At 43.5% G+C, this 27756-nt stretch overlaps 1 protein-coding gene across 10 annotated transcripts; it reads left to right on the forward strand.

Annotated features, from left to right (window-relative positions):
* The first annotated feature begins 1312 nt into the window (after positions 1–1312).
* Positions 1313–27173, forward strand: Cnr1 (cannabinoid receptor 1). Of its 10 annotated transcripts, XM_060373487.1 has the most exons (5): positions 2759–2888; positions 3408–3469; positions 4334–4420; positions 19430–19507; positions 21896–27173. In XM_060373487.1, the coding sequence occupies exon 5, from the start codon at positions 21958–21960 to the stop codon at positions 23377–23379; it is 1422 nt and encodes a 473-aa protein (XP_060229470.1). In that variant the 5' UTR covers positions 2759–2888; positions 3408–3469; positions 4334–4420; positions 19430–19507; positions 21896–21957; the 3' UTR covers positions 23380–27173. The 10 variants fall into 10 exon arrangements, with proteins under 10 accessions (XP_060229474.1, XP_060229472.1, XP_021490544.1 ...); XM_060373486.1 differs by lacking the exon at positions 19430–19507; XM_021634864.2 differs by lacking the exon at positions 3408–3469 and having other exon boundaries at positions 2767–2888.
* The last annotated feature ends 583 nt before the right edge of the window (positions 27174–27756 follow it).

Consider the following 27756-nt stretch of genomic DNA (forward strand, 5'->3'; position numbering starts at 1 on the left):
CTCTCCCTGATTAGATTAATGCCGATAGTTTCAGTCCACAGATCACTCCAGCCAGTCAATCAACGAACAGACTCCTAGCCTTTAGAATCACAGATTATTATTAATTCTTTTTTGCTTGTGTTTCATAGGATTCAGTGAAAAACTATGCCATCAATCAAAGAGATTTGGTATGATTTTGAGACATGAATAAGCATCAAGATCTTTCCTAGGAATTAGAGTGCTTTGTTGTAGGGAGGGAAAAAAGCTGGTGTTGACAGAAGACTTCTGTAGAGTACCTCCCACAGGTTGTGAATGACGCTATGATACTGACCAGCAAGAGGATGGGTCAATATTGGGAAGAAGGTCCTCTATATACTACCAGGACATGTCTGTGTTGATACCTGGATGATGCTAAATAACCCAAGTGAATAAATAGCACCAACACCCACACGAAAACTTGCTGTCTGGAATCACCTAGGAGCCCAGCTCCCCAGCTTGACCACACAGAGCAAGAATATCTTGCTTCCTGTCTTTAACTACCAGCCATTACTTGAACTAGTCCTAGCAGGCAGGGCTGAGACTTCTGTAGAGGCTGGGAGGTCCCAAGAAGGGAAACCGCCCCCCACCCCTCTCACCCAATGTTTTCTTCTGCTAGGAATGGGGTTGGGGGAAGAGGGTGAAATAACAACCACAGCCTCTAAGAGAAAGGGCAGAGGATAAAGCCTCTTTCTCCCCTGATCCTCAGAAAGAGCTGTCCTTACCCTGGAGATGTGTTGGAGGAGGCAAAGCAGAGCCTGGACCTAGGCAGCAGGTTTTAGGCCCAGAAGGCATCCCGCATCCATCCATCCATCTCTCGTAATCATTTCTCTCCCTATGGATTGGTCTGTCAGATTTTTGTTTATATTTACCTACAACTTGATTGCTTCGGCTGTGGGCTCTATCTCAAAAGGCCATCTCCTAACATGGAGATGGGAGCTACTCGCTCTAGTGGAGAGCAGTCTCAGGGATTTTCAGACAGCTGGGGCTCTGCGGGAAGCCTTTCTTCAACTGACTTGTAGGTAGGAAGATTTCAGTCTTCCCTTCTCAGAGCCCCGCTCTCCTCCTCGGATTCTGCAGCTTCCTCTCCCCTCTATGTTCCCTCTTCCTGGAGGCTCGCCCTCTGGGATCCTTGTCACCAGATTCAAAATAGGGGCCCAGATACACGGTATGACTGCGTTTGGCTTTGAGCTGGGTGTAGGACGTCAGGAAAAACTGGTGAAAACAAAAGAGGCCTTGGAGGATGCTGTTTGGGCTAGACGTCCTCGAATCTGAGCAAGCTGCTCCTCGCGGGCCTAGAACTGAAGGTCGTGCCTAAGGTAGGGGCCCCTGGAGCCCCTGGACACCACGTGGCTCCTTCAGGTGCAAACACTGCGGGTCGAGTGGACCCAACTCCGGGAGAGATTCAGCATTAGCCACAACCACCCCGGCCCGAGGACCGGGCGGAGAATGGCCCTGTTGGCTGAAGCTGCGGGCTGACGCTCGTGTATAGGGTTGCAATTCGCCGTGATAAATGTAAAGACCAATTAAGGTTTGATCCCTGCACACAGGAGGCAGACGGCGACGGATAGTGGAACCAATTAAAGAGCATGTCCCCTAATTCGTGCGGCGGCGGCCGGGCGCACCGCCGGTCCCCAGGCGCCCTGCCCAGAAGAGCCCCCGCCCGCCGCGGCGGCGTCTCCCCGAGAGCAGGAGGTGCGGGGAGCGCCGGGGCTGGGGAGGGGGCGCCCCGGCGGCTCCGGGAGCCCAGCGCGTGCAGCCGCGGCTGGGGACCGGGCGGCCAGAGCGGTCGTGCGGGCCCGCGCGGGAGGCGCCGGGGCGACGCCGTGCGCCCCGAGGGCGGAGGGCCGGCGGCCGCGGCCAGGTAGCTCAGGGCGCAGGGGCGGCGCGTAGGGGAGGGTCGGGCCGAGACCACACCCGGCCTGCCGCAGCCTCGCTTCCCGGCCCGGCCGCCCGGCGCCTGACCTCCCGCAGGTGCCGGCGCTGAGCAGAGCGCGTGATGAACGGCCCCGAGGTCGCGGGCGGCGAGGCACGCGTCCCCTTTGGCCCCACCAGGGTGGGAGGGCGCCGGGAAGCAGAGCGGGGTCAGGCGGCGGGGTCCTCGGCACGAGGCGGTGGCAGACGGTGACGATGGCACCGTGGGTGCCGAGCGGGAGGGCCGGGCCTCTCCGGCCCCCGGGCCACAGCCGCGGCGGGGACCGCGCAGCAAAGTTTGGAGCCTCGGGCGCCGCGCGCTGGTCCCTCCCCGCGCAGATCCCTTGGCGGAGTCTCTGCTGCCGCCGCTGCCAGGGCAGGACAAAGGCTCATTAACACGTGATGGGACCACGCTTCATAAATGGGACTGGAGCGAGAGCGAGCCAGAGACAGCGCGCGAGCGGAGGGAGAGGCAGGGACCGCGAGCAGGGCGCGGCGACGGGCGCTCGGGCTGGCCCAGGCGGGCTGCCCCAGGCCGGCCAGCGCGGCCAGCGGGACGCCACGGAGAGCTGGGGAGCAACCCGGGCCTGCCGGAGCCCGGGGGCGTCAGTCCGGGCGGCCGTGGCGCGCGGGAGCTAGAGGCCGGGGACGCGGGCGCGCAGACCGACTGACTTAGTGACCGGCCGCCACAGGCACGCCCCGCTCCACCCCGCCCGCCGCGCCCCGCGCCGCCTCTCCCGCTCTCTCCCTGCCTCTACCTTTTCCACTTCTTTTCCGCCTCTGCCTCCTTCGGGCTCCCCTGGCGCCAGAGCCTTCCCCTGGCTCAGGCGGGAGCCTGGGCTGCCTGCGGAGATCTCGTAGAGTCGGGGGGCAAATTTCCTTGTAGCAGTGAGCCAGCCCCTTGGCTGGGCGACAGGTGCCGAGGGAGCTTCTGGCCCGTGGACCGGGGGATGCGAAGGGTAAGACCCGGCACAGTGGCGTTTGGGAATAGCTTTTCCGCCTCCCGGCCCCTTGATACTAGCCAGTGGTCCCAGGTGTCCTGCCCGGAGTTCGTGCTCCGTGTTCCAGGAGAGCAAACCGCGCGTCGGTGGTGTTTACTGAGCTGTGTAGTCCCATCTTGCTAACCGCAGTCTGAGCTACTTCTGGAGGATTCTACCATCTACAGTTACTGAATGTGCACCTAGATCTGCATACACTGATAATCTGTTTGTAGAAAATGTGTAACTGTGCATGTTTGAGAAACAGGCGCTTGAGTTGATGCTTGATGTCTTTTAACCGTATCAGAGACTGAGTCTTGCAGAGGAATACGTGTCTCTGCATCAAATCTAGAAAACGACTCAACTGAAATATGAAATGTCATGTAGAGAAACCTATGTCAAAGAACGAACTTATGATGCAGAATAATAGCTACAGTAGCCATTTCTCTTTAAGAAAAAACCAATATGCATAGCATTAATACCTGTAATTGAATGTTCTAGGAACATGAAACTAAGAGCCGGCACCAGGTGATAAAGTTGACATTTTAAAAAGACGTTTCTCGGTAAGGCTGACAAGTCATACATGGAGCATCTCCTGAATGCAAATGTTTGCTATGATAGATGTGAAAAACTGTTGTTTGTTCATTTCAAAGTTTAAAGCAACATGCATGTTTCTAATTGTAGTACATGATTTATCTCTCAAAGGTTTTAACGAGATGAGAAAGATTTAATAACCTGTTTATGAAACATTCTATTTCCTATCTTTTTAATTTTCTTCCAAATAGGAGCTATTAGCTATTCCTGCTTTTGTTTATTTCTTGGCATTTTAAACCGCCTAGCATTTAATCCAGGGATTAGAGCAGATTTACCTGTTTTAAAGATGTTGAAAGATATCTCTCTGGATCTCATAACTTCTCATTTTTATTACTGAGTTAATGTCTTTGAACAATGCGGGGATACACGGGCTCAGAGGAGGCTCACCGGGCACTGATTATCTGTGGGGTCCTCAGACATCAGACTGTTTGGCAGAAAATTGAGAAACTAGGAGCGACCGACCTTCCAGGTTCCCACAGGACTGTCTGATTTAAAGTGCTGCTCTTCTAATCCCAGCTTTTGACAATTTGAAAGGGAGATAGATCTACTGATCGATTTTTCTCTGCTTCCCCCTTCCCCCCCCCCCGTATCACCCCCTTCCCTAACTCCGTTCTGAGCAATTTTATCAAAATGAAAGGCCATGAATAGTTACTTAACTGAGAAAAAAATAATTTTCTGATTACATCCACACGGGAACAGAATCCTTGCACCTCTCGAATGCTAAGCAGCACAAACAGCGCAGGCTGCTGTCTGTAGGCACAACTAGCAGTTGCTGTAGCTGGGAAGGAGGCTCCATGTTGATATGGTGTATTAAAGAAAACTAATCATTTTAGGTCATTAGGCGAACTTACTGTGATCAGGATCTCTTATTGCTTCAAAAGATTGTCTCCCATTACAAGCAAGGAACACCCACGGCTGAGGTAAGTATGTGTGTCACATGTCTGACGGGGGGAGATCCCATTGTGTTCCTGATCCTACATGAGGGTGCGATTAAGCCACACGGTGGAAATACACACTTCTGGCCTTTCCAGATGACTATGCTTGCACGCTCATCAGAAGACAACTCTGCCCACAAATTTTAGTGGCATCGGTGGCTGTGCACAGAATGGATGTTGTGACTAGAACCTTAATTAAGCCATAGGAGAGGTTAGTGAATTGTGTGCAAAGTTTGTAATTCTGGTGAAAATCAGATCTCATGGTGGAGCGGGCTTGGCTTTGTTTGCTCTCTAGTGTTTTCTGCTTTTTATCTGCTCCCCCTCTCCCAGAGGACTGTGCTCCTTTCTGTCTTGCCTGTGAGCCTGCTCTTCTCTAATAAGCCTAGCTACAGGATCAGTGTGTTCTTTTTGGCATTTCAAAATGTTAAAATAGTGAAATTGTTAAATGTTACCCAGATGAAACTGCTGGGAATGAAACTCTCCAAAAGAACCACGATATTTGTGACATATTATATATTACAGACAATTCCGAAGGAAAACTCCATGAATCGCTTTTTCTTTTCCCAAGGAAGGAAACAGCCCCATTGATTGTGTTGATAAGTGTTTAGTATGCTGTGTCAGCTTATTAATTACGAAAGCAAAGCCTGTGCAACTCTTCAAAACAATCCATGGCATTCTCCTTTGCTTTGACTTAGAATTAACATTAACCACCAGGATATTTAGATGGGCTCCTTGGTTGTCTTGTGGGTTGGTCTTTGAAATTTGACTTGGATTTGCTATATAGGAAGACAGTATTATGAAATAGAGCTTATACTAGCAGTTTAGAGTTCATGACACTTACCAAATGCTTCTCCCCAGAAAAGAGTTGGCCTAATAAACAATTTCCCATAACTAGCTATTCAAAAATTTGCAAGGGAAAAAAGTAGCAAATTGAATTTAGATATGCCTAATAACACATAATTAGTCAAGAGCAATTTGGTCATAGCTTCTTGAATTTAGTGAGATGGAGTCTCTTCTTGAGGGTGCTGCCTATTATTCTTGGGGGGTAATTATGTTAGTTTAGTTGCATAAGGAACACAGTTTAGACTTGGCTTTCCAGTGTTTTAAAGGATGTTGGGTCTTCCCAGGTGAAGACATGTCTATCCTGTTTTGGTAGTCATCATTTCTGACTGAGCTGATAGGGTGAAACCAGCCTTTGGGTTTAACTTATTTATAATTCTGTATTTTTTAAACCAGAAACCTGGACTACATACTTTTTGGAAAGCTATGCACACCTGTATTTTCTGACATGCAGTTCTGCTTATTATTCTCTTACTGGCTGGTAGACAATGAAAAGAAAAAGAAGGAATAGAAACATCACCTATGTTTGAATTCTGTATTTTGTACCCTCTCCTCCAAATCTTCTTTGCCATTCTTGTTCTTATAAAAATGTTAACTTTATGTTATAACTGTGCAGATTCTGTTTTGTGTGGGTTGGGACTGCAACACTTCGCCACTGAATTGCTAATTCTTTAATAACTATTTAATTCACTTAGCTGTATGTTCTTAGGTTAGATAAGATTCGTCTCATAAAGTTCACTTCAGATTCCCTGGACTGAAAGAAATGGTAAATGCCATCCAGAACATCAATGCTCTCCAACTCTATGCTGCATCATTTTCAAAACTGAATGTGTATATATATGCATGAACAAAGTTTTTTTAATGGATGTGTATTAGAGATAAAAAGACATTTTAGGTACACTGCCTTTTAGATATTTGTGAATACTGTTCTGATTTTAAATGAATACTGCAATCTTGGGAAAGTGTCCAAGTTCAAAGCAACTGTGCAGATGGACCCAGAAGACTCCAAGGGAAAGGAAGTATTAACACTGAATCAGAACAAGGCTGTTTTGTTTTCCAAGAGAGGGAGAGCTCTCCAGTCTTGTTGTTCTAAGAGTCTTGTAAATACCCTAGGATGAGCATCAGATTCGATTACAATTTTTATCATAAACACCGATGGGTTTAAGACAGCTTCCTGCCAGTCATGATTAAGTTATAGTTTTGGATATTAGAACTATACCGATTGGCAGGAGAAAAAAAATCACAGAATGCATGTTAAAATAGCCCCATTTGCCTCATATATTAAACAATGTCATGTTATCACAATAATGTTAAAACCGTAGGAAATATGTGAGAGAGGAAGAGGAGGGTTAACTTTAATAGTGCCCATCACCTCTCACTACTATTCAATTGCTTAATATTACATGAATGTTTTCCTTGGGCTTGCCAGAAGGATAATAGGTGTATTTACAATAGATGGGTAACATTAGGTCAAAGCCATTCCTTGAACGAATCAATGTGATTACCTGTAATTTGAAGATGCAAATATCTACTAAAAGCTTTCCTATGTTATTTTTCTTCCCCAGACAGGGTATCCTGGCAGGGTATACATTCCACTCCAGGATTTTCTCTAGGACAGCTAGTTGTGTGTACAAATGTACTTGATCTCACTGTCACTGATGCTGTCTCTGTTTGAGGACTTCTCCACAGAGATAAGAGTTGAACAATATCATGACAAACTTACTGTCATAACTTAGTGGACTATGAAATTCTTGAGGACTATAGTAGTTGAGTCTGTAAGGTTTTGTTTCCCCTTAGGGGGAGGGGAGAACTGTTTGTTCCCCAAACATGAGCAAATAGGCCTGACCTTTGTCCTGGCAATGACCTGGGTTCTGTTCTGGACTCACAGGAAGAAAGTTTTACACTTTTTCTTTAACAATACATTGAAGTGTTGCTTTCTTTGTCTTGCTGTCATTTATTTTTGAATTGGAACTCTTTAGATGCTCTTGTTTTTCAGACAAGCGTTTTGTTTATTTTTGTTTTTGTTTTTGTTTTTGTTTTTTGTTTTTGTTTTTTAATCTCATTGTGCTACCTGTACTACCTGCATTGTATTTTGTATTTTTCAGTAAATTTCATAAAATAGGTTCTGCGATTTTTGGAGGGGAAGACAATGATTTTAACTTTCTCTTTTCTAACTCAAATGACACTTTCCCCCTCAACAGCATAGTATCTTATTTAACATCATGTTCCTGCTCTTGCGTGCATTCTTAGCTGCCCATAGTTATGAAAGCTGAATAGATTTGGTACTTTTGACTTGATTCCTTACTACTTTTTATCAACTCTAAGTAGCATTTAAATCAATATTTTTTAACTTTAGGAGAGAAAGTGCAGTATAATTTCCTATGTTTGATAATGTAATATCTATTTTTTTTCCTCTAACAAATTCCATGCTATTGCTTTTTAAAGAAAAGCAGAGGCATCCTTCAGAGCTGTGCCAGGCAATCTGTTGTGGTGGTTTAATATACTGACAAATGCTCTCACAAACTGTATACGTATATTTAAATATAATTAAAATACAACGCAATTAGGATATCTGGTTTTCAGAGTTTATGCTCAATGGGAGGTCCCTCTCTACTCTTAACCATTTCTTTATCTGCTATTTTGAGCCAATCTTTTAACACAAGGAAATTGTGATCAATGTGATAATTGGGTTGGAAGGAGTGTTGCATTCAAACTGCTGATAAATCCTAGTATGTTTTAAAAAAACGTTAAAAATTATGTCTTAAATAAATCTTTGCCTTTTTGGACATTTGTACTTGGTAATTTTACAATTCCTATTTCTATAGAAAGTGAATCAACATTCTAAAAACTGAGATGGTATGCTTTTGCGTTTATATTAGCTTTTCATTCAGCTTTCTTTAAAATTAAATTTATCTATTCTTGTAGGAGCCACTCAATTGAATACTGTGTGACTATTTTGGCTGGTTAAAATTTCAATTTATATCTCCATGTCACTAGCCAGAATTTGTATATTTTTTTTACCTTTTGCACAAGTGTTGAGCAAGTACAAATGGATAAATAGAAAGGCAAGCGAGGAAGGAGGTTTAACTCATAAGTGAAATGAAAAAATTTCAAAGAATTCTGTACTCCTACTTCTGTGGGAATCTGGCTTTGGAAACATGCAGCTACATGTAGAAGTAACATTTAACTTCCATAAAGCTAAGAGGGATGGTAATCAGGTAATCTGGGGTTCATTTTCGTTGTAATAATTGGGAAATGGTTGCTCAGGGTTTATACGTTTGACTATTTTTGGATATGTTTATGCGAGCTCATTGCTCCTAGGTACTTAAAAAGATAGGAGCTGTAGACTGTACTGCCGTCAGACACAAGCGGCAACACTGTTCAGTGCGCTTCTGCCCCTGCAAGTCCCCGTGGCCATTTCCTGGGCTACATTACCTTATGGTTTGGGAGTAAAGAACAGAAACAAGTGTTTCCCACATAAGAAAACAAGCTGAGGTGTTAATTTCTTTGACTTTCTAAAAATTCTTCTGCGCTCAGCCATTAAAGGTTTCTGTGTAGCGGTCCTGTAAGGCTGACCATAAGGCTTGTAAATAGAATGAGAAAGAAAATGATAAAGGTTTCTTAGTTTATGTTTGTCTACTGGGTCCATATGTATTACATCTTGAAGTCACTTTCCTGTACTGTACAAAATATGTGACAGGAAGTTTCCAGAAAAACTCTAGAGGAGTCCTGAACTGTAGTCAGAACCTTGAGAGGCTCCCTTACTCTCATCTCCAGGCTACCGGTGCTTCCATGTGCCAGCCGGACAGGAGCACCCTGGCCTCGGTCCTTGCCGTAGGGTGCTATTTTACCTTGTGCGCAGGTTCTCTCAGCTCTCATGCTCTCAAAACCTGCACTTTCAGAAGCTGTCTTTTCACTTCACCTCCAGGCTTCTTAAAGGCTGACCCCCCCTACTGCTGCTGCATTTGGTCTTTTTCATGGGTTTCATAACTTTAAACCAGTGGTTCTGAAATTTCAGAAATATTTCCCGGAGGCCTTGTTAACAGCCCAGATGTGCCCAAGTCTAATGTTTCTAGCTCCGTAGATCCAAACTGGGGATTTGCATTCATTAGTTCCCAGAGGCTGCCCGGCTGTGGGTTGGGAGAACACCCCCTGGCCTAGGGACCAAGCGTGTCTTGGGTGGAGATCTCTACATGCCTCTCAGACCATCCTTAAGGTGTGCACTGGCTGAGCTCCCTGCTCATTCGCCCCTGTCCTATCAGCTTTTTTAAATCTGGGTATCTTTCTTTCCAAACATTATCAATTCCCTCTCAGTTCAGAATTTTGTAGTTGTGTCGCACAAACCCCAGAATGAGTTTGAGCTTGAGTATGCCCAGTGGCATAAAAGTCACACACTTTCATCCAGTTTGCTTCGAAGTCACATCTTCATGTTCCGTGTTTGCATTGCCCCCGAAACCCAGCACTTCCACGTCTTCGCATGGGTAATCACTGGCGTCTTGAAGGTACACTTTGGCTTATAGCTTATGGTGTGAGTAAACACTGAAAAATTTCTGATCAGTTCAAGTAAAGTAGCCAATACTTAAGTTCTTAGTTTCTAAAATAATGTGAAAGGAAATCCTGAACTTAAATGGCAATTCAATTCATTTAAAATTATTACAATGAGAGAATAATAGCAAGGGAATTGAATTGTTTAGAAGTTATTTTTGTTCTCAATAAATATGATTATATGAACTAATATTTCCTTCTCGTGAAATATTTCATATCAGTCCTGATAATAAAAGTTTCCATTAATTTTCATCTCAGAATTAGTTATGATCTGTGTTGATGATTTTGTGTTTCCAAAATAGAAAGCTAAATATTTCATAAAATAGAAATTAGTTTGTTATTAGATTGATGTTGAGCTCCTGAGACCTCCCATTTTATTTTCAGTATCTCTTAGCATAAACATATGTATTTTCAGTAGAACTTTTATTTACAAATTCTTAATTACTTTCTTGAGGCAAAATTCCAAATATTCACAATTAATTTTTTATTAATATATTGAATTTTCTCAGTGTCTCTACCTCAGAAAAGTAATTAGAAATTTCACTTTTGTAGGCAGCACTAATAACCAATTTTAACCTGCATGGCATATTTTATTCTTATATTTTAATTAATTCAGCTGTAAATCCATGAAATATTGTAGCAGAAGTTGCTCAGCCAAAGCAAGAACTGTGTCCAGTGAATGGAATAGCAAATTGATTCCCAAGGGCTGAGAAAAGCCTCTCTATCTAGTGAGTTTTCACATAACTTCTTTTGACAGGCCATTTGGGAAAGACCAGTACTTAGCTTTTGCTTAGGAAAAGGTCTACTCTAGGAGCAGGTTTACATGTCTTTAAATGTGTATCAGAAGAATGTATTAGGATCCATTCAAAGCTGTGTATATTACAAGGAGCTCTGTCACATGGTCAATTGTTATAGTTTGTCTTACCTCACAGTGAACAAGAATCAGAGTGAAACGTGTTTACCCAGTCATTGCCTTTGACTTCTGCATACCATACTCTACAACTTAAGTCTGATTCTGAGAGATTCTGATTGTCATTTTGACATTTTAAACCTTTTTAGGGGGACATTTGTATGAGACCAAGATCAACAATCTTCTAATGACGAGTTGGCTTTATGCTGAGGGCAATTGTTCGATTTTGAAAGCCATTCTGTTGAGTTAGGTTTGTAGTGTTGCCAAAGCACAGTAGTATCCATTGACTAGCCTGCTCTGGACCAGGTACAGAGCCAGGCTGAGGTCCTGAAGGGAGAGGCTGCTGCAAGATGGCTCAGCATTGCTCATAGTTCCTTTTGGCAGAAGTTTCCAAGGCACAGCTCACACTCTTTATAACTCATCGGCCATGATTTTAACTGTGGGAGGGGGTAGGGACATACATAGGCTTTAGCTGAGGGATGGGCTGGGATAAAGTATCATATTCTCTGATTTCTCTATCCAACCCATAGCTATTACACAAGTGCGCAACATTTCAGAGTAATGTATTGTAGAAAATGTTGCTGGCTTTGAGTATGTGTCTGTATTCAGCATAGAGGACATGCCTGTTAGAAATGTGCTGAATGAGCCTTGTGAAGGCATAGAGCACCCACCAGCCACCTTCTGCAGTCACACAGTTGATACTGACACATGCTAAGAGACTCAAAATCATTCATTTTGCTGGAGCATAAAGTTTACATAATTTCTTGGTGTTGATTCAGCTCAGAATTTGAGGGATTTCCTCTGTGGTTAAGAGAAGTCCACTGCACTTCTCTGTGTAGGGAGTGGCTGCTTCAAGCTTTTATTTACCAGCAGCCATCAGGTCTTGTTCTAAAGTGAGACGGTGTGAAAAAGGTGTCAGACAGGAAGGCCTCTTCATATCTCAGTCGTGGTGTAGAAAGGTGTCATTACCATCAGCAACCCTTGTAAGTTCATTAATGAGGCACAAACAACACACACACACACACACACAAATCCCATCATACCTAATTAAAAACAGCAGTGACAAAGATGACTTAGATTTCATTTATTTGCTGACAGTCATTTCAACCAAGGTGTTGCTCCAGAGACAGGAATTGTAGCATGTGGTTGCTTGTTGTGCCTGTCTTTGAAGACCGTGGGCAGGGTGCTCTGCAGGTAGTGGGGGCAACCTTTCCACTGTCCTCGGATTGTCTCTCCTTTCAGATCTTAATTGTTTGCTGATTAACCTTTGTCATGTACTGCTTAGGATGTCTTTTGCACAACCCACTTTTCTATTTCACTAAAAAATAAAAATAAAAATAAGCATTTACATGTTTCCTGGACTGCAAAGTGAAGAGCAGAGACTCTGAGTTGTGCAGATATGAGTTGAAGTTCCGCATTACCTTCTCCCAAACAGTTGCTGTTGGAGCTTTAGGCCCGGCTTTTGCCTTTCTGAGCCTCAATTGTCCTTATACAGAGTAGTGATTATAATACTATTTGTGCAACATAATTACTAAAGAAAAATAATTTGTCATTCAAATTATTCTTAGGAGAGAATTTAGGGAAATTCAAATTATCTTTAATATACATTTATTCATTCGAATCTAAGATTTGAAGCCAAAGAACACATTTGGCTTTTCTTTAGGCTTAATTTATATGCTCATGGATTCAAAGTTAAAACACCCCTAAATCTGTAGATGAAAGGAAGGAAAACTGAAAGCTATGTTACACAATTGACACCATGCAGGGTATTTTCAACCATTGTTGTGAAGACCTTGATAATGAACTGTAAGGATAAGAGCCCATTAACTGGGTTGTACATATTTTCTGGTCTAAAATAATACATTGCTTTCTACTTTTAATGAGAAAGCTTCATGTACAAGCTAAAGACAACCTATGTAGCTTATACTGAATGAAGAACTGCAAATTCTTTGCTAAGAGAAGGCCACCTCCATAACCACACTCTTTAAAGACTGTGGAAAATATCTCTCTCACAGAAAAGGTCAAAGCGCTTAGTAGGAGCAAACATCTACGCCACAGAGCAGAATTAAATGGTACATGGGGTCAACAAGTCGTTTTTCTGTATTACTCGTCCGACCTTGCGGAGAGCTTTTCTTGTAACACTGTCACCTCCCAGTGCTTACGCCTATGTAATTTCAAGGCATCATTTTCTTGAGCTCTGCAATTAAACTTTAACAAGCCCTTAAGTGTTAAATAATAGGGCATATTTCACATTAGGTTTTCAAGAAAATATAGCCTTGTTAGTGTCTTAATGCCACTAGTTCATACTAATTTGATGAATTTTTTTAAGAAAAAAGAAAACACCGAATACCTTTGAGAGTAAAGAATAAACCAGAGAAAATGATGTGTTTAATAACTTCATTTGTTCTTTTACAAAATATACAACAACAACAAGAAAAAAAAAACAAAAACCGAAGCTTTGGTGCCCAGTCAAACATTAGCAGTATAATGGAATTTTTATACGTATACAGGAAAAGAACTGACATTAATACAGGAAGAAATATTATCTATTTTGCCTGAATTATCAGGATAATTAAGTCAATTCTTTATTTACTTAGCTGTAGAAGATGATGGAAAAGATGTCCAAACCAGTTTCATCGTTCCAAGCCGTCGTGAGTCATCGGTGAGGCTTAGGAGAGACTTGCTGCCTGCTCAGCTGGGCTCAAACCATCATTCATTGGCTTATGTTGCTGCTCTGTCTGAGGACATGACTTAGACATCATAGTAGCCAACCAAAGTTTTTGTCGGCTAACTTCAGGGAAATAGATTATCAAGGGACTTATTTTCCTTAAGCAAATCAGTAGAAATCAGACTTATTCCAAGAAGTGAATGAAAAAATAGCAAATATCCCCTGTGACCTCCATCCTTTTTGAACCCTTCCTGTGACACTTTGACCAGGCCACCCAAGCAGAGAAATTGAACATGGAAATAGGGAAACAGTCGGGTTAATCAAGGGCCTTGAAGTCCCACGTTTGTTCTGGATCCTGTCAGTTCAGACATTATGAGCTTGTGTCTGTCTCATTTAAGCATTTATAAACTTATGAGTAGCAGGGATTTTTAGTGTGCCAGCATAATCTATAACATGTCTGGTGCACCCTCTATTCTGATGCTTTTAGAGCTTTTCTGTATCCACGGACATACAGCCTGCAACAAGAAAATACCAGCCTATTACCTTTCATCCCAGAGATCCTACTGAGGTCCGAATTACAAGAGTTTTAACCCAGATGCAGCAGTGGTGGACACCTAAATCACTATAAAACCCCTCTTAAAAGAAACAAACAACAGCAAAACCCAAATAGGTCCTCAGAGTAACTTCTCAGAGTACAGATCAGAAGCACAGTTAGTTTTTCCTATTGTTTGGAAATTTTGCTGTTTTAATTTAGTGACAGGGTTCTGCTGTGGAAGCTTAGGTTGGATTCACTATACACCTGTTTCATCCACCCAAGCACCAGGATTCCAAGTGTGAGTCCCCACAGCCAGCCTTAGACAGGGGTGTTTTAAATGTTCAGTGGCTATAGAATTAAGGATATGGATAAACATTTAAAAAAGACTCCTTGCTATTACCATCCTCATAGAATTACTTCACTGATAGCATAGTCAGTTTGTTGATAATGTGCTTTTTTTTTTTCTGGAGGAAGAGGGAGTAGAGATGCAGGTGTATTCACAAAGAGAGGGAACAAGAGCAGATGGTACTAACCTAGGAATTGAAGGAGGTTTTCCTAAAATAATAGATTCCGTACGTTTAAACATTATTGTTACTATGAAAGCATGATTTCTATGTTAAGTTGTTAGGAAATTTTAGCTGCCATTCAATTGTTCTTTCACTATAACTGTAATAAGCCCCAACTGCTTCTTTAATAGGCACATCTACACATCCTGTTAGAATTTCCAATTATGATTTTCCTATTAGCAAACAAAAACAAAATTAATGGCAGCTTCACCCCCCAAAGCCTAAGTTATATTACTAATGAACTCTCAAAGAAAACTCTCCATGTGAAAGTGATAAGGTGGAAATTACTGCAATAATCCAAATGTAGAAATAAAGGAAAGACTTTTAGAGATGCAGGAAACACTGCTTCTCATTAGTTTCTGCACTAGCCTGTGGACAGCAGTGTTCTGACATCCTCAAATTTGCAAAGCCCATTTATTTTAAACTCTTCTCTGGCTTATACTGGACAGCTCATAACCACCTGTCTGTGTCTTAGATTTAACATACTGTTGTCAAAATGACAGTGGCTGCATTACCAAAGGCATTGTGGCCTTGTATGGTGATCATAAACACAGTGGATTGCAGGACATTTTTGAGTTCTGATCCATTGTCCACCCTTGAAGAATCTTAATTCTGTGGCTACATTTTCAACCGTTGGGCCCATGCCAGTAGGAAGATTTACTGGAGGGTATGGGATAGGAAATAGTGATTTATTAGGAATTATTAATAACTGTTGTAATGACTTCTTTTACATTTTAAAGGATAGATAAGGTTTGAATATACGATGCAAAATACCTTTAATTTAGTTACTATCTAAATCTTAAAATAGACATAATGTTACAGCGGAGATCCTGAAGTCCTTAAACAAGGATTTCCATTTGTGTTCTGAATTATTGACTAAATATCCAATGGTCTCCTTTTTGCTTGGGGAGTCAGGTAAGAAATAAGATCCTGAATGTCATTGAGTTAGTTTGCTGATGGAATGTAGGTAAACTTCCTCAAGTATCAAATACAGTTGACATGTCGCTAAGGCTCCTCTTCAGCGTATATGCTCTCTCTGCCCATGCTTACATTCTGATACAAGGATACAACTAAGTAAGCAGCCTGCAAGTGAATTAAGATAATGCATTTTCTTGAAATATAATTAGTATGTAATGTAGTAATTAGTACATATTATATAGTCTTGAAATGCAGTTAGTATGTACTATACGGTGGTGAGTCACCAGTAGTTATGAACAGCGATGGCAGTAATGCTTATTGAAGACTGACTTTTGTGTCAGGTCTAAGCAGGATTTATTTTGAGTTACTTTTCCTAACAGTTCTGTGATTTAGGCGTCATTGTTATCTCTAGCTTGTAGCTGAAACGCTAGGCTTACAACCATCAGCTGCTTGAGTAGATGTGGCCTGACATCCTCCCTGGTCTGCCAGTTCCCATAGCAGCTTTCACTCCATAGAATAGGGCTTTGCTGATCAGGATCAGAAGGGAAACTGAGGGAAACAGAGCTCAGAGAGAGTATCAGGAACTCTGGGCCCAGGCTGTCCAGGGAGCAGCTACTGGTTACTTCTAGTGCTTCAAATGAGGTCCACACTCCAGGCTCAACCCAGCTCTACCACCTACTAGGTGAGTTAATGGTATGTTATTTACCTTCTCTGTGCCTTTCATGCAAAAATTACCTCATAAGCCATTGTAGGAATAAAACAAGTTGATACATGTAAAAGGCTCAAAGAGCCCTCCTGTCCATAATAAGCTTTCTGTATGCTTAAATTGAGAGGGGGAAGATTAGTGACACTTAAGAGGTACACCTGATTACAGAGGCCAAGAAGGAGGTGGTGTCACAGTAAGTCCAAGCTAAGAGTTAAGATGACTAGAAAGATTACTCACAATGGCATTAGCAATGTGAAAAATAAAGTGATTAGCACTAATTCATTGCAGCATTATTTGTGGTAACAAAAGACAGTAAAGCCCCAAGCCTATCATCAGTAGGAGGCTGGTCACAGCCGACTACCAGACCAGTAGGGCAGCTGGAGAATGAGGGATGCATTGATCTAGCATGGAACTGCCTTTGGTGTGTACTTCTAAATGGAAAGCCATACAGTAAATGCAAACATTTTCTAAAGAAGTACAGAGGTGGTAAGCATACATACATACGCACACCCACAGGTTCATGTGCACACACACACACACACACACACACACACACACACACACGTGCACTTGCACCTGAATGTGTGTGGACTAGCTCCAGAAAACTCTTTTGCTCTGAAAGAATGCATATCTAAGATACCTGTGAGAAGGGTTTCGCAGTATATCTTGTTGTACTGTGTGAATTTGTAAATCTAAATAAACATCACTTATAATTTGAAAACTTTCAAAGTTAGCCTCTAACAGGGAAGTGTGAAGGACTAGCTGCCAGAAAGGAGATGCCTGAAGCATGGGACTGTAGGATGCTTGAGACTAGGCTGCTCAGCCAAATAGTTGCTGAGCTACCTTTCTTTTCTTCAATTCTGAGACAAGGAAATAAGTACTAAATCCCTAAAACAGGGAACAGGACAGGAGCCTACCACAGAGGGCTTCTGAAAGACTCTGCCCAGCAGGGTATTAAAGCAGATGCTGAGACTCATAGCCAAACTTTGGGCATAGTGCACGGAATCTTATGAAAGAAAGGGAAGATAGAAAGACCTTGAGGGACAGGAGCTCCAGAAGGAGACCAACAGAACCAAGAAATCTGGGCCCAGGGGTCTTTTCTGAGACTGATACTCCAACCAAGGACCATTCATGGAGATAACCTAGAACCTCTGCACAGATGTAGCCCATGGCAGCTCAGTCTCAAGCGGGTACCTTAGTAAGGGGTACAGGGACATGTCTCTGACATGAATTCAGTGGCTAGCTCTTTGATCACCTCCCTCTGAGGTGAAAGCAGCCATACCAGGCCACAGAGGAAGACAATGCAGCCAGTCCTGATGAGACCTGATAGACTAAGGTCAGACGGAAGGGGAGGGGGACCTCTTCTAACAGTGGACTTGGGGAGGGTCATGGGAGAACAGGGAAGGAGGGTGAGAATGGGAGGGGGTGAGGGAGGGGGTTACAGCTGGGCTACAAAGTGAATAAAAAAATATCTCTGGTAATGAAATTGCATTGTCGTCTTACTAGGTCTAGGTGAGCATTTCCCAGGGATCCCAGTTCCCTGCTCCTCAGAACGAATGGTGGCTGTGAAGAACAGCAGTCCATTTGGAAATTGCATTCTGGTTCTGACAGTGGATATGTAAACCTGTGCTTAAATGATGTCCAGTGGCTGATGACAGAAGAGTCCAGTAGGGCAGTTTGTGAAGCCTGCTGGCATAGAAGTAGCACTGGCCCCAGTCTAGGAAGGTCCCTCTAGCCTACAAAAGACTTGGATGTGAGCAGTCTGACAGAGGAGGCAGTAGAAAGGTGTTCCAGTATGTTTGTGTATTTAAAGGCTTCTGAGTCCCCTTCCACCATTGAGGAGTAAGCACTGATTTGAGGAAGTGCCACGATATCCCTTTAATCGTGGATAAAGGTTTTCATATGTAAACAGAGTTGATCCATTAGGTCGGATACAGATGGCATTGTCACTGAAGAAATAATTATGTGAGAAAAGATATGGTTGACAGATAGAACTTAAGGAACACCGATAGTTACTTGCAACCAGGCCAAGGCTGGAAATTCGGGAGAGATATTCTTTTGGTAGAGGGATTAAGGAGGATTGGGCACCAAGCTTGGATCCGGGGCTTTGGCCTCATCTCTGTATCCTTCCTGCCTACAGCTGCAGCAGCTGCCCTTTGCCCCTGGGCCACAGCCCAGAGTGTGTTGGACTTAGCTGACTAACTGGATTCAGTATTGCTCTGTGCTTTGTGCTTTACAACTTCTGCTTCTGGCCAGGCAGTACCTAACTCTGATGTGGACCTTGTGCCTTGACAGTCCAGGGATAGTGTGCAGACTGCCCACATAAAGGAAGAAAGCCCATTGCCCCGAGTGATGGGCAGAGTGACCCATGGAGGCTCTGGGCCTTCTGCTTGATAGTGCTGCCATAGTGTCACAGGAGCAGCTGCATTGCCGGCCTGACCAGAGGGAGTGGGCAAGCCAGCCCTTCAGCTCACCGGTCACTGAGGACTGAGGCTCTCACTAACACTGGCCACCTTGTTTTTCTAGGCACAGCTGCTTATGGCACAGTTCAGGAATGTAGACCAAGGGCTCTATGCAGAATGCCTGTTTTAGAATACTGATAACTCCCACCCAAATAGATCTCTATTTTGGACACATGTGTATTGACTTATTGGGTGAGAAACCTTGATCCCTGTACACGTGTGTGTTTCCTATGTGACATCCCTTCACTTATTTTAGGTAGAAATGAGCTGCTCTGACTCTATTTGAAGAAAACAAAATCAGTCAGACAACTCCATTTTAAGCCTCTTTCTGCATGCTATGCATTGTGCTGCAGATTAAATGCTTAGACAGGTAATGTCCCCAACGAGGTCCTCACTGAACTTCTTCAGGAACTGGGGAGCGAGAAGCAGATCGGGTAAATGCTGCGGTACAACTGTTTCATTATTCTGAGAACCCCAAGAATAGAGCGTCACCTGAGCATGGGAAGCGATGGGCTAAATGGCATAGGAGCAACAAAGTGGTGAGGGTAGGGGTCTCCATCAGGCAGAAGAGAATTAGGGGCAGTGGGAATCACAGCATGGAGCAAGTGGGTTGGCATTTGTGGAAGCAAACTCTATGTGGCAGAGCACAACTCTAGAGAGGCAGGACCAGAGAGAAGAGGGATGAGGGAAGGTTTCTGTACTGGCCTTCACCCAGGAAGCATGCTGACAGAAGGTGGAATGCACTCAGGGGGAGCGGGTGGTGAGAGGGTCAGAATGATGGGAACTCAGCTGGATTGTACGAGCCCGAAGGGGAGTGTGTGTTGACTCTGTGCTTGGTCTTTAGGGCAGAGAGGTTGAAAGGAGAGTCACACAGTCTTTTTCTGCAATGATCAAGGCTGGGGCCAGCAGAGCTGCTCACAAGGTTTGTGCTCTAATCCTGGTAAGCAGGGGTGAGGCTGGGACTTGGCGAGCAGCAAAGTCCACACCTACCACTTTATGCCCCAGATTACTTTTGCTTTAGAAAAAAAGTATGAAGCTTGAGGTATTAATTTTTACTTCTTTTTGAAATTTTTATTAATTACAATTTATTCACTTTGTATCCCCTCTTGTAGCTTCCTCCCTCCTCCCTTCCCCATCCCAACCCTCCCTACCCTTCTCCACCCATGTCTCTCCCCAAGTTCACTGATGGGGGAGGTCCTCCTCCCCTTCCTTCTCATCCTAGTCTATCAGGTCTCATCAGGAGTGCCTGGGGTGTCTTCCTCTGTGGCCTGGTAAGGCTGCTCTCCCTCAGGGGGAGGTGATCAAAGAGCAGGCCAGTCAGTTCACGTCAGAGACAGTTCCTGTTCCCATTACTATGGAACCCACTTGGACACCAAACTGCCATGGGCTACATCTGTGCAGGGGTTCTAGGTTATCTCCATGAATGGTCCTTGGTAGGAGTATCAGTCTCAGAAAAGACCCCTCTGCCCAGATTCTTTGGTTCTGTTGCTCTCCTTATGAAGTTCCTGTCCTCTCCAGGTCTTACTGTCTCCACCAGAAATTGTGGTTCATCTACACAATGGAATATTACTCAGCAATAAAAAACAAGAAAATCGTGAAATTTGCAGGCAAATGGTGGGAACTGGAAAAGATCATCCCGAGTGAGATATCCCAGAAGCAGAAAGACACACAGGGTATACACTCACTCATAAGTGGATATTAGGTATATAATATAGGATAAATGTACTAAAATCTGTACACCTAAAGAAACTAATCAAGTAGGAGGACTTTGGTTAAGATGTTCCCCATTCAGAAAGGAAAGAGGATGAGCATCAGAAAAGGGAGAAAACAGGGAACAGGACAGAAGCCTACCACAGAGGGTCTCTGAAAGGCTCTACCCTGCAGAGTATCAGAGCAGATGTTGAGGTATTAATTTAGAAGCCCTTTTCTCTGTGTCCCATCCCCTCCCACACCCATGCAAACACTAGGCACATGCATCCCTTGTTGGGCACGTCCCTTTTGCTGCCTAGGGTGGATGCTGCCCAGCACTGTCACCTGCTCGGCAGCCATCCCTGCCTGTAGGTGCTGAGATAGCTGACCCCCAGCTAGTTGTCAGACTCCACATGGCCTTGATACAGTGAAGCACCCAGTTGAGTACAGGGGCATGTCAGAGGTGCTCTATCATTTATTGAATAGACACAGCATATTAACAAGTCAACTGTCTTGACAGGCTATCTGTATTTTAGCAGAAAGACTTAGAATTTTAAATGTTTTCAAAAGATAATAGCTTTCTCAGATGTGTCACAAATAGAAGCAACAAATGGTAATTGATGAGTAAAATATTAAAATTTATGGTTATTTAATTGTTACACGTGTCAGCCTGCATTTGTAACAGTTTTTATAAACCAAAGAGATAAATGACCATCTTTTAAACACTTACAAATGGTGAGATTAGTTCTCTTGCTATATATACTGAAAATAACACCAAATTGCTTAGCTTAGAGTTGAAGGCTGCATCATGCTAGCCATTCTCATTTCCAGCACTGTCTTCTTGGAAAGCAGTGGTCACCAGCAGGGAGGGCTATCTCCTGTCCTTTGTGTCAGCACACGGAGGGGCAATCTCCTGAAGTGCCCCATTCATTATCACCACCTTCCTTGGGTTAACCTTGGAATTCCATAAGCCTCTGTGCAAATGTTTGTCACATTTCCTACTTGATTGGCACAAACATTTTTATAAGTTCTTATGAGCCATGCTGTGATCCCAGTCTCCCTTCTTCTGGGTGAGGAAGCATGCCTGGTGGAGTGCTTCTTTGCACCATGGTCTGGAGCTATCTTGGGTTGTCACAGATGTCCCCCCATACAATTAAACAGGACAGCTCAATACTTGAGTCTATACTGTCATGTGCTTTGGTTGTCTTGCCTGTTCAGCCTCACCTGTCTTTCCAAATATCTCACGGGGCAGGGATTATACCACCAGCCACATCATCATGGATGGTATGTACTTGATAGTAGGTGCTTAGGGGCCAACACTTCCCGTGAAGAGCACCATGAAGTTTTTATCATTGAACTTGGTACATTTGACTGTACGGGTCCATTAACTTTGGTTTGAAGACATGAAGAAATGAGAAAAGGTGTTTTATGTGTAGCATTCCACCCCCTGACATTTCTGTGTGTGTTGGGGGGACTCTTCTCGGAACTGACTCACTGTAGTGACTGAACCTCTGTGTTCAGAGGTGACGCCAATATGGGGTGCCTAGTGTTCGGTTTATTACTCTCCTGATTTTCTTACCTCTCAGCTTTTTTGTTGTTTGTTTGTTTTCCCTCCTATTAGGGTTCCCTCCCAGCACCTCTTTCTCAGTCACTTTGAGTCTGGCCTAATCGAAGACTGAGGTTATGAAGTCGATCCTAGATGGCCTTGCAGACACCACCTTCCGCACCATCACCACAGACCTCCTGTATGTGGGCTCCAATGACATTCAGTACGAAGACATCAAGGGAGACATGGCATCCAAACTAGGATACTTCCCACAGAAATTCCCTCTAACTTCCTTCAGGGGCAGTCCCTTCCAAGAAAAGATGACTGCCGGAGACAATGCCCAGCTGGTCCCAGCCGTAGACACAACAAACATTACAGAATTCTACAACAAGTCTCTCTCGTCCTACAAGGAGAATGAGGAGAACATCCAGTGTGGGGAGAACTTTATGGACATGGAGTGCTTTATGATCCTGAACCCCAGCCAGCAGCTGGCCATCGCTGTGCTGTCCCTCACACTGGGCACCTTCACGGTTCTGGAGAACCTGCTGGTGCTGTGCGTCATTCTTCATTCCCGCAGTCTCCGATGCAGGCCCTCCTACCACTTCATCGGCAGCCTGGCGGTGGCCGACCTCCTGGGAAGCGTCATTTTTGTCTACAGCTTTGTTGACTTCCATGTGTTCCACCGTAAAGATAGCCCCAACGTGTTTCTGTTCAAACTGGGTGGCGTTACGGCCTCCTTCACGGCCTCTGTGGGCAGCCTGTTCCTCACAGCCATCGACAGGTACATATCCATCCACAGGCCCCTGGCCTATAAGAGGATCGTCACCAGGCCCAAGGCCGTGGTTGCCTTTTGCCTGATGTGGACCATTGCGATAGTAATTGCTGTGCTGCCTCTCCTGGGCTGGAACTGCAAGAGGCTGCAATCTGTTTGCTCGGACATTTTCCCTCTCATTGATGAAACCTACCTGATGTTCTGGATTGGAGTCACCAGCGTGCTGTTGCTGTTCATTGTGTATGCATACATGTACATCCTCTGGAAGGCTCACAGCCACGCAGTCCGCATGATTCAACGTGGAACCCAGAAGAGCATCATAATCCACACATCAGAAGATGGCAAGGTGCAGGTAACCCGGCCCGACCAAGCCCGCATGGACATTAGGCTGGCTAAAACCCTGGTCCTCATCCTGGTTGTACTGATCATCTGCTGGGGGCCCCTGCTGGCAATCATGGTCTACGACGTCTTTGGGAAGATGAATAAGCTTATCAAGACGGTGTTTGCCTTCTGCAGTATGCTCTGCCTGCTGAACTCCACCGTGAACCCCATCATCTACGCTCTGAGGAGCAAGGACCTGAGACATGCTTTCCGCAGCATGTTCCCTTCGTGCGAGGGAACCGCACAGCCCCTGGATAACAGCATGGGGGACTCGGACTGCCTGCACAAGCACGCCAACAACACAGCCAGCATGCACAGGGCCGCGGAAAGCTGCATCAAGAGCACTGTGAAGATCGCCAAGGTGACCATGTCTGTATCCACAGATACGTCTGCCGAGGCTCTGTGAGCCTGCTGCTTTTGTGGTTGCACACACACAGAGATTCTGCTTTCCAAACTTAGAAGTCTGTTGTCTCATCGACTATATTTTTTTAAGTTTACCATGTTTAGTAAACTAGTGACAATTACTGTGCTTACTTAGTTTGCTGACATCTCAATAGTTTAGGTACTTAAACTCCATTCTCCAGGGGTTTACAGCGAAGAAAGCTTATTACTTCAGTTACTCAATGGTCCTTCAAAGTCCCTGAAGTGGAAGGGAAAACCTTGGCTTCGAAAATCTGAAGTCTAACTATCCATCGAAAAACACCATGAAATAAGTAATGCCTTTGCAACCACAACTTTCATGATGATGTGGTATGTGTCTGTCCATAGTATAAAACAAGTACATTTTTACAATAGGTATAGTGTGAAAGTAGAGACACTTTGTAAAATGTTTTATGTACTGTGAATTGTGTGTCAGTGTCTATGCGTCATTTTTGTCTAGATTAGCAAAGCCAGAATGTGGCCTCATAAGAGCAATGGCATAAAGCAGTGGGTATGTAGCAGGGCAACTCCTATTTTGGTAGTGTTACTGCCCGTGATACAGTTTTAGAAACTTTAGTATTTCTTCCAATATCCGTATCTAAAGTTAACATTGAAGTAACCACAAAGCTTTATTTTTCTGTTAAAACAACAAGAAGAAGTTGAAGACTACCCAAAGTCTTGATCAGAATTCATGGACACTTAAACTGTATTAGAAATGCATTTTCATATGAGGACATTTATTATCTTCTGGACCACAGCTGTTCAGTTGGGTAATGGATGATATTCAGGATGGAAAAGAGAAACTATATTGACTTTTTAAGGCTGACATCTCTGACTTTCTTCAGTGGTTAGCTATAACTGGACCTCTTAAGACAGCATGTGTCAATCTTCGTGTCCTGTTATCACTGTGCAGTTGCTGTTTACTTGAAGTGTATTGCATTTTTATGTTCCAGATTTAAGTAGCTTTTAGGCCTGAATGGCCAAAAACAAAAAAGAAAAAACAACAACAACAACAACAACAAAACCCCAGTCATCTTCTCCTTAATTGAGAAGAAATATTGTCTGGCTCAGTAAAATTGTACCACGTGAGTGTGATTGTGTTTGTGTGTGTGTATGTGTGTTTGTGTTCTATCTTGTAACTGTTACAGCAATTTCATATAAGAGAAAACTGACCAAGTGTGGCTTGTACCACTTGCTGCACTCTTGCACACGAATTTAGTTTCTAAAATTGAAATCTCTTCATGAAACCTTTTCTATAAAATTTTTGATTAGGACCATTCAGAAAAATGTTGCCGCCTAAGATTAAGTGTTCTAACAACCTTTAGGTGTTTTATAAGGCCGGCGTCCAGCAAGGTGCAAAAATTTGGAGGACTCTTCCAGGGAGATAAGAGTGTGGGGATGGTAATCACCTACTGTTGGTCAAGGTCATGGAAATGGAGGTCAGTAGAGGGAGAAGGTTCTAAGACCTTCCAAAGCTCCTAACAGTAACAAGGTTTAGTGGTGTGTGTAGGCAGCGTGATCTCAGGTTAAGGAGCATCACACACCTCATGAGAGCCACCAGGTCCAGACCATTTCATTACAGAGGGTGACGAGCGGAGACTGGGGACAGCCTGTACCTGTCTTTGTTTAGGTTAAGTTTGGGCTAAGGAAAAGGCGGTGCTTCCACTAGATGGTATCAGAGCGTGCCAAAGCATAAGACGAGGGAGGGTGGCTAGCTTCTGATGATTCCTCTGACATGGTGCTCAGAACTGGGCCCTTTTCCAGGAAGGAGAGGTATTGCTTTTAAGAAGCCACTTACTCTGGATAAGTTCCACTTATAATCTCTCCTTGTCCAGGTTCTCACCAGTCCTGAGGACTGTGTAGCATGAGGTGGAGAGCTAGCATCTACCTGTGATTTCTAGAGCTTGGGGTTCCCAGCCTGACAGGGCAGTTCCCCTTCTTGCAACCAGTGTGGCCTGAGGACCAAGCGAGGATATATCCAGAACTTACCTGAGTCTCCTGCTGTCCTTCGCCGTGCACAGTCAAGGACTCGGGATTCTGGTGAATCAGTGTTTCCACAGGGAGGGGCACTGATAGCTAGGGGCTAGGAATTGCCAGCCTTGTCCTACATCAACCTAAATATCAGACTACATGTCTCTAGCTACCAGGTCGTACCACCTCTTCTCACGGCTACGTAGACCTGGTAGGAAATTCTAGGTATAGGCATAAAAAACAATCCAAGATTCACTTTTAGAACTGTATTTGTGTAAATGCCATTTTAGTGATAGATTTTATAGTGTGTTGAACTCTCAAGACCTAACTCATATTTAATAAGCTAAGGGACAATGGGGCTGATAGCACTAAACTTGGTGCTTATTGATACTCTAAGAAATATCTGTGAAATACTATCATGTGTACATTATACTACCTTCATTTAAAAGGACTTAAAATTAGTTGGACCCACTTTACCATTTCTTATATCATTTCCTAACCATAGTGACCAACACTCTCTCCCTAGGGAGTATAGTCATTAGAATTACATTCGTTAGTATCATTCATTAACAAGCCCCTTAATTAGATTCATTCATGTCAGGGGGTTAAATTTAGTCGCTTACACACTCTGGCATCAGGGTTACCTACTTTCCTCTGACATTTGTCCTGAACGTGCATTCTTCAGCCATTATTCATCTTAAAAGCGGGCCAGTTCCCAAACTGCTTGGCTTCTTCCAAATGAAGACTAAGTCCCGGACTAACAGTGTCATTTAAGCAAAGAAAGCTGCGTCCAAGAGCCCCTATCGTAAAACATAGTTTCACTCTATGCAGAAGAAATGTGGATCTGGGCATCTTAGACATACGCCTGAGCCAGAAGGCTCCCAAGTACCCTGATACTGTCAGGTTCCACTGCTATCAAATGCCAAGGAATTTTTGCTGCCTAAACATGCTCTGCAGGAAATGGGCCCAACTACCAGGTGAGAACTAGGTCTCTGGTTACTGTTCAGTTCATTCATTTCTGTCATTCCATATCCATAAACAAGACCACTAACATCATGCACAAAATTAGATTTCTCATAGTCTTAACTGTATATTTGTATATTTTAAAATCTCCTAAAAGGCCATTCACAGTTGCTTTGCACTGGCCTTCTGATAAAATGTTAACACACCTGTTGTAATATACACAAAACATTCTATCTGCTGATTTGGACTGAATGTATGTATATAGGTTTTACAAACAAGTCAGGCGTTGAAGCAGTGGTTTGCAGATCAGTTATTTTCGAATAGAGTTTGTTTCAGTTGCTGTGGTATCTTTACAAAGCACTTTGTGTGAACTTACTGAACTCTAGGGAGTGTCCCCTAGAGAAGAAATCTTTTCTTGTAATAATATAAACCAAGATACCAGATTATCTTGATTCTCACTTCCAGTGTTTCAAGTGAAAAACATATCTGCTTATTGTCTTTGTAAATGGAGCATCCTTCCTTTTTCTCTTAAAGAGTATTCTACTGTTAGGTGTTTGTTGAACTGGTAGCATCCTTGAGACTGCTGTGATGTCTTTGTCAGTAATCTGTATAATATTTTGTATACAAGTACTGGTAATATTGTTATTAAGTGTAGCTCCAGTCATTAAATTACTATAGCAAAGTAGTTCTTCTGTAATATTTATGATGTATTAAGCCTACAGTATATTTTATTTCATTAATGTAATTTAATTGTTATTTATTCAAGAGAAAACAGCTCATCATGTCTATTGTCTAAAATTACCTGGAATCAAATAAAAATTCTAGATTATCATGAAAAACACAAAAGTCCTTTGAATTCTGCCTTGTATCAAAGTTTAGTGGCAAAGCATTGGTTGGGGGAGGGCTCATATTTTAAAAGCAGATTGCTAAAAAATGAACTTCTTCTCCCAAAAGAACCTATAAAATTGTTTGGAAATGGTGGTATACTTGATTAACATATTCATCATTTTACATTTTATTATTTATTCACTTTATATCTTTGTGGTAGCCCCATCATTCCTCGCCTCCCTGTCCCAACCTCCCTTCTGCTTCCCCCCTCAACTCTTCCTCAGAAATGGAGAGCTCCCTTTTCCATCTACCCCAGCTTTTCAAGTTGCATCAGGACTGAGTGCATCCTCTTTCCCTGTGGTCTGGCAAGGAAGTCCCACCAAGGGGAAGTGATCAAAAAAGTTGGCAACAGAGTCCATGTCAGAGACACCCCCATTTCCCTTACTAGAGGACCCACATGAAGCCTAAGCTGCCCATCTGCTACATCTTTGTAAGGGCATGCATGGTTCTTGGTTGATGCTTCAGTCTCAGCAAGCCCCTTTTGGCCGTGGCTAGTTGGCCCTACTGGTCTTCTTGTGGTGCTCCTGTCATCTCCAGGTCA

The sequence above is a fragment of the Meriones unguiculatus genome, chromosome 20 (genome assembly GCF_030254825.1).
Source record: "Meriones unguiculatus strain TT.TT164.6M chromosome 20, Bangor_MerUng_6.1, whole genome shotgun sequence".
In the NCBI taxonomy this organism is placed as follows: Eukaryota; Metazoa; Chordata; class Mammalia; order Rodentia; family Muridae; genus Meriones; species Meriones unguiculatus.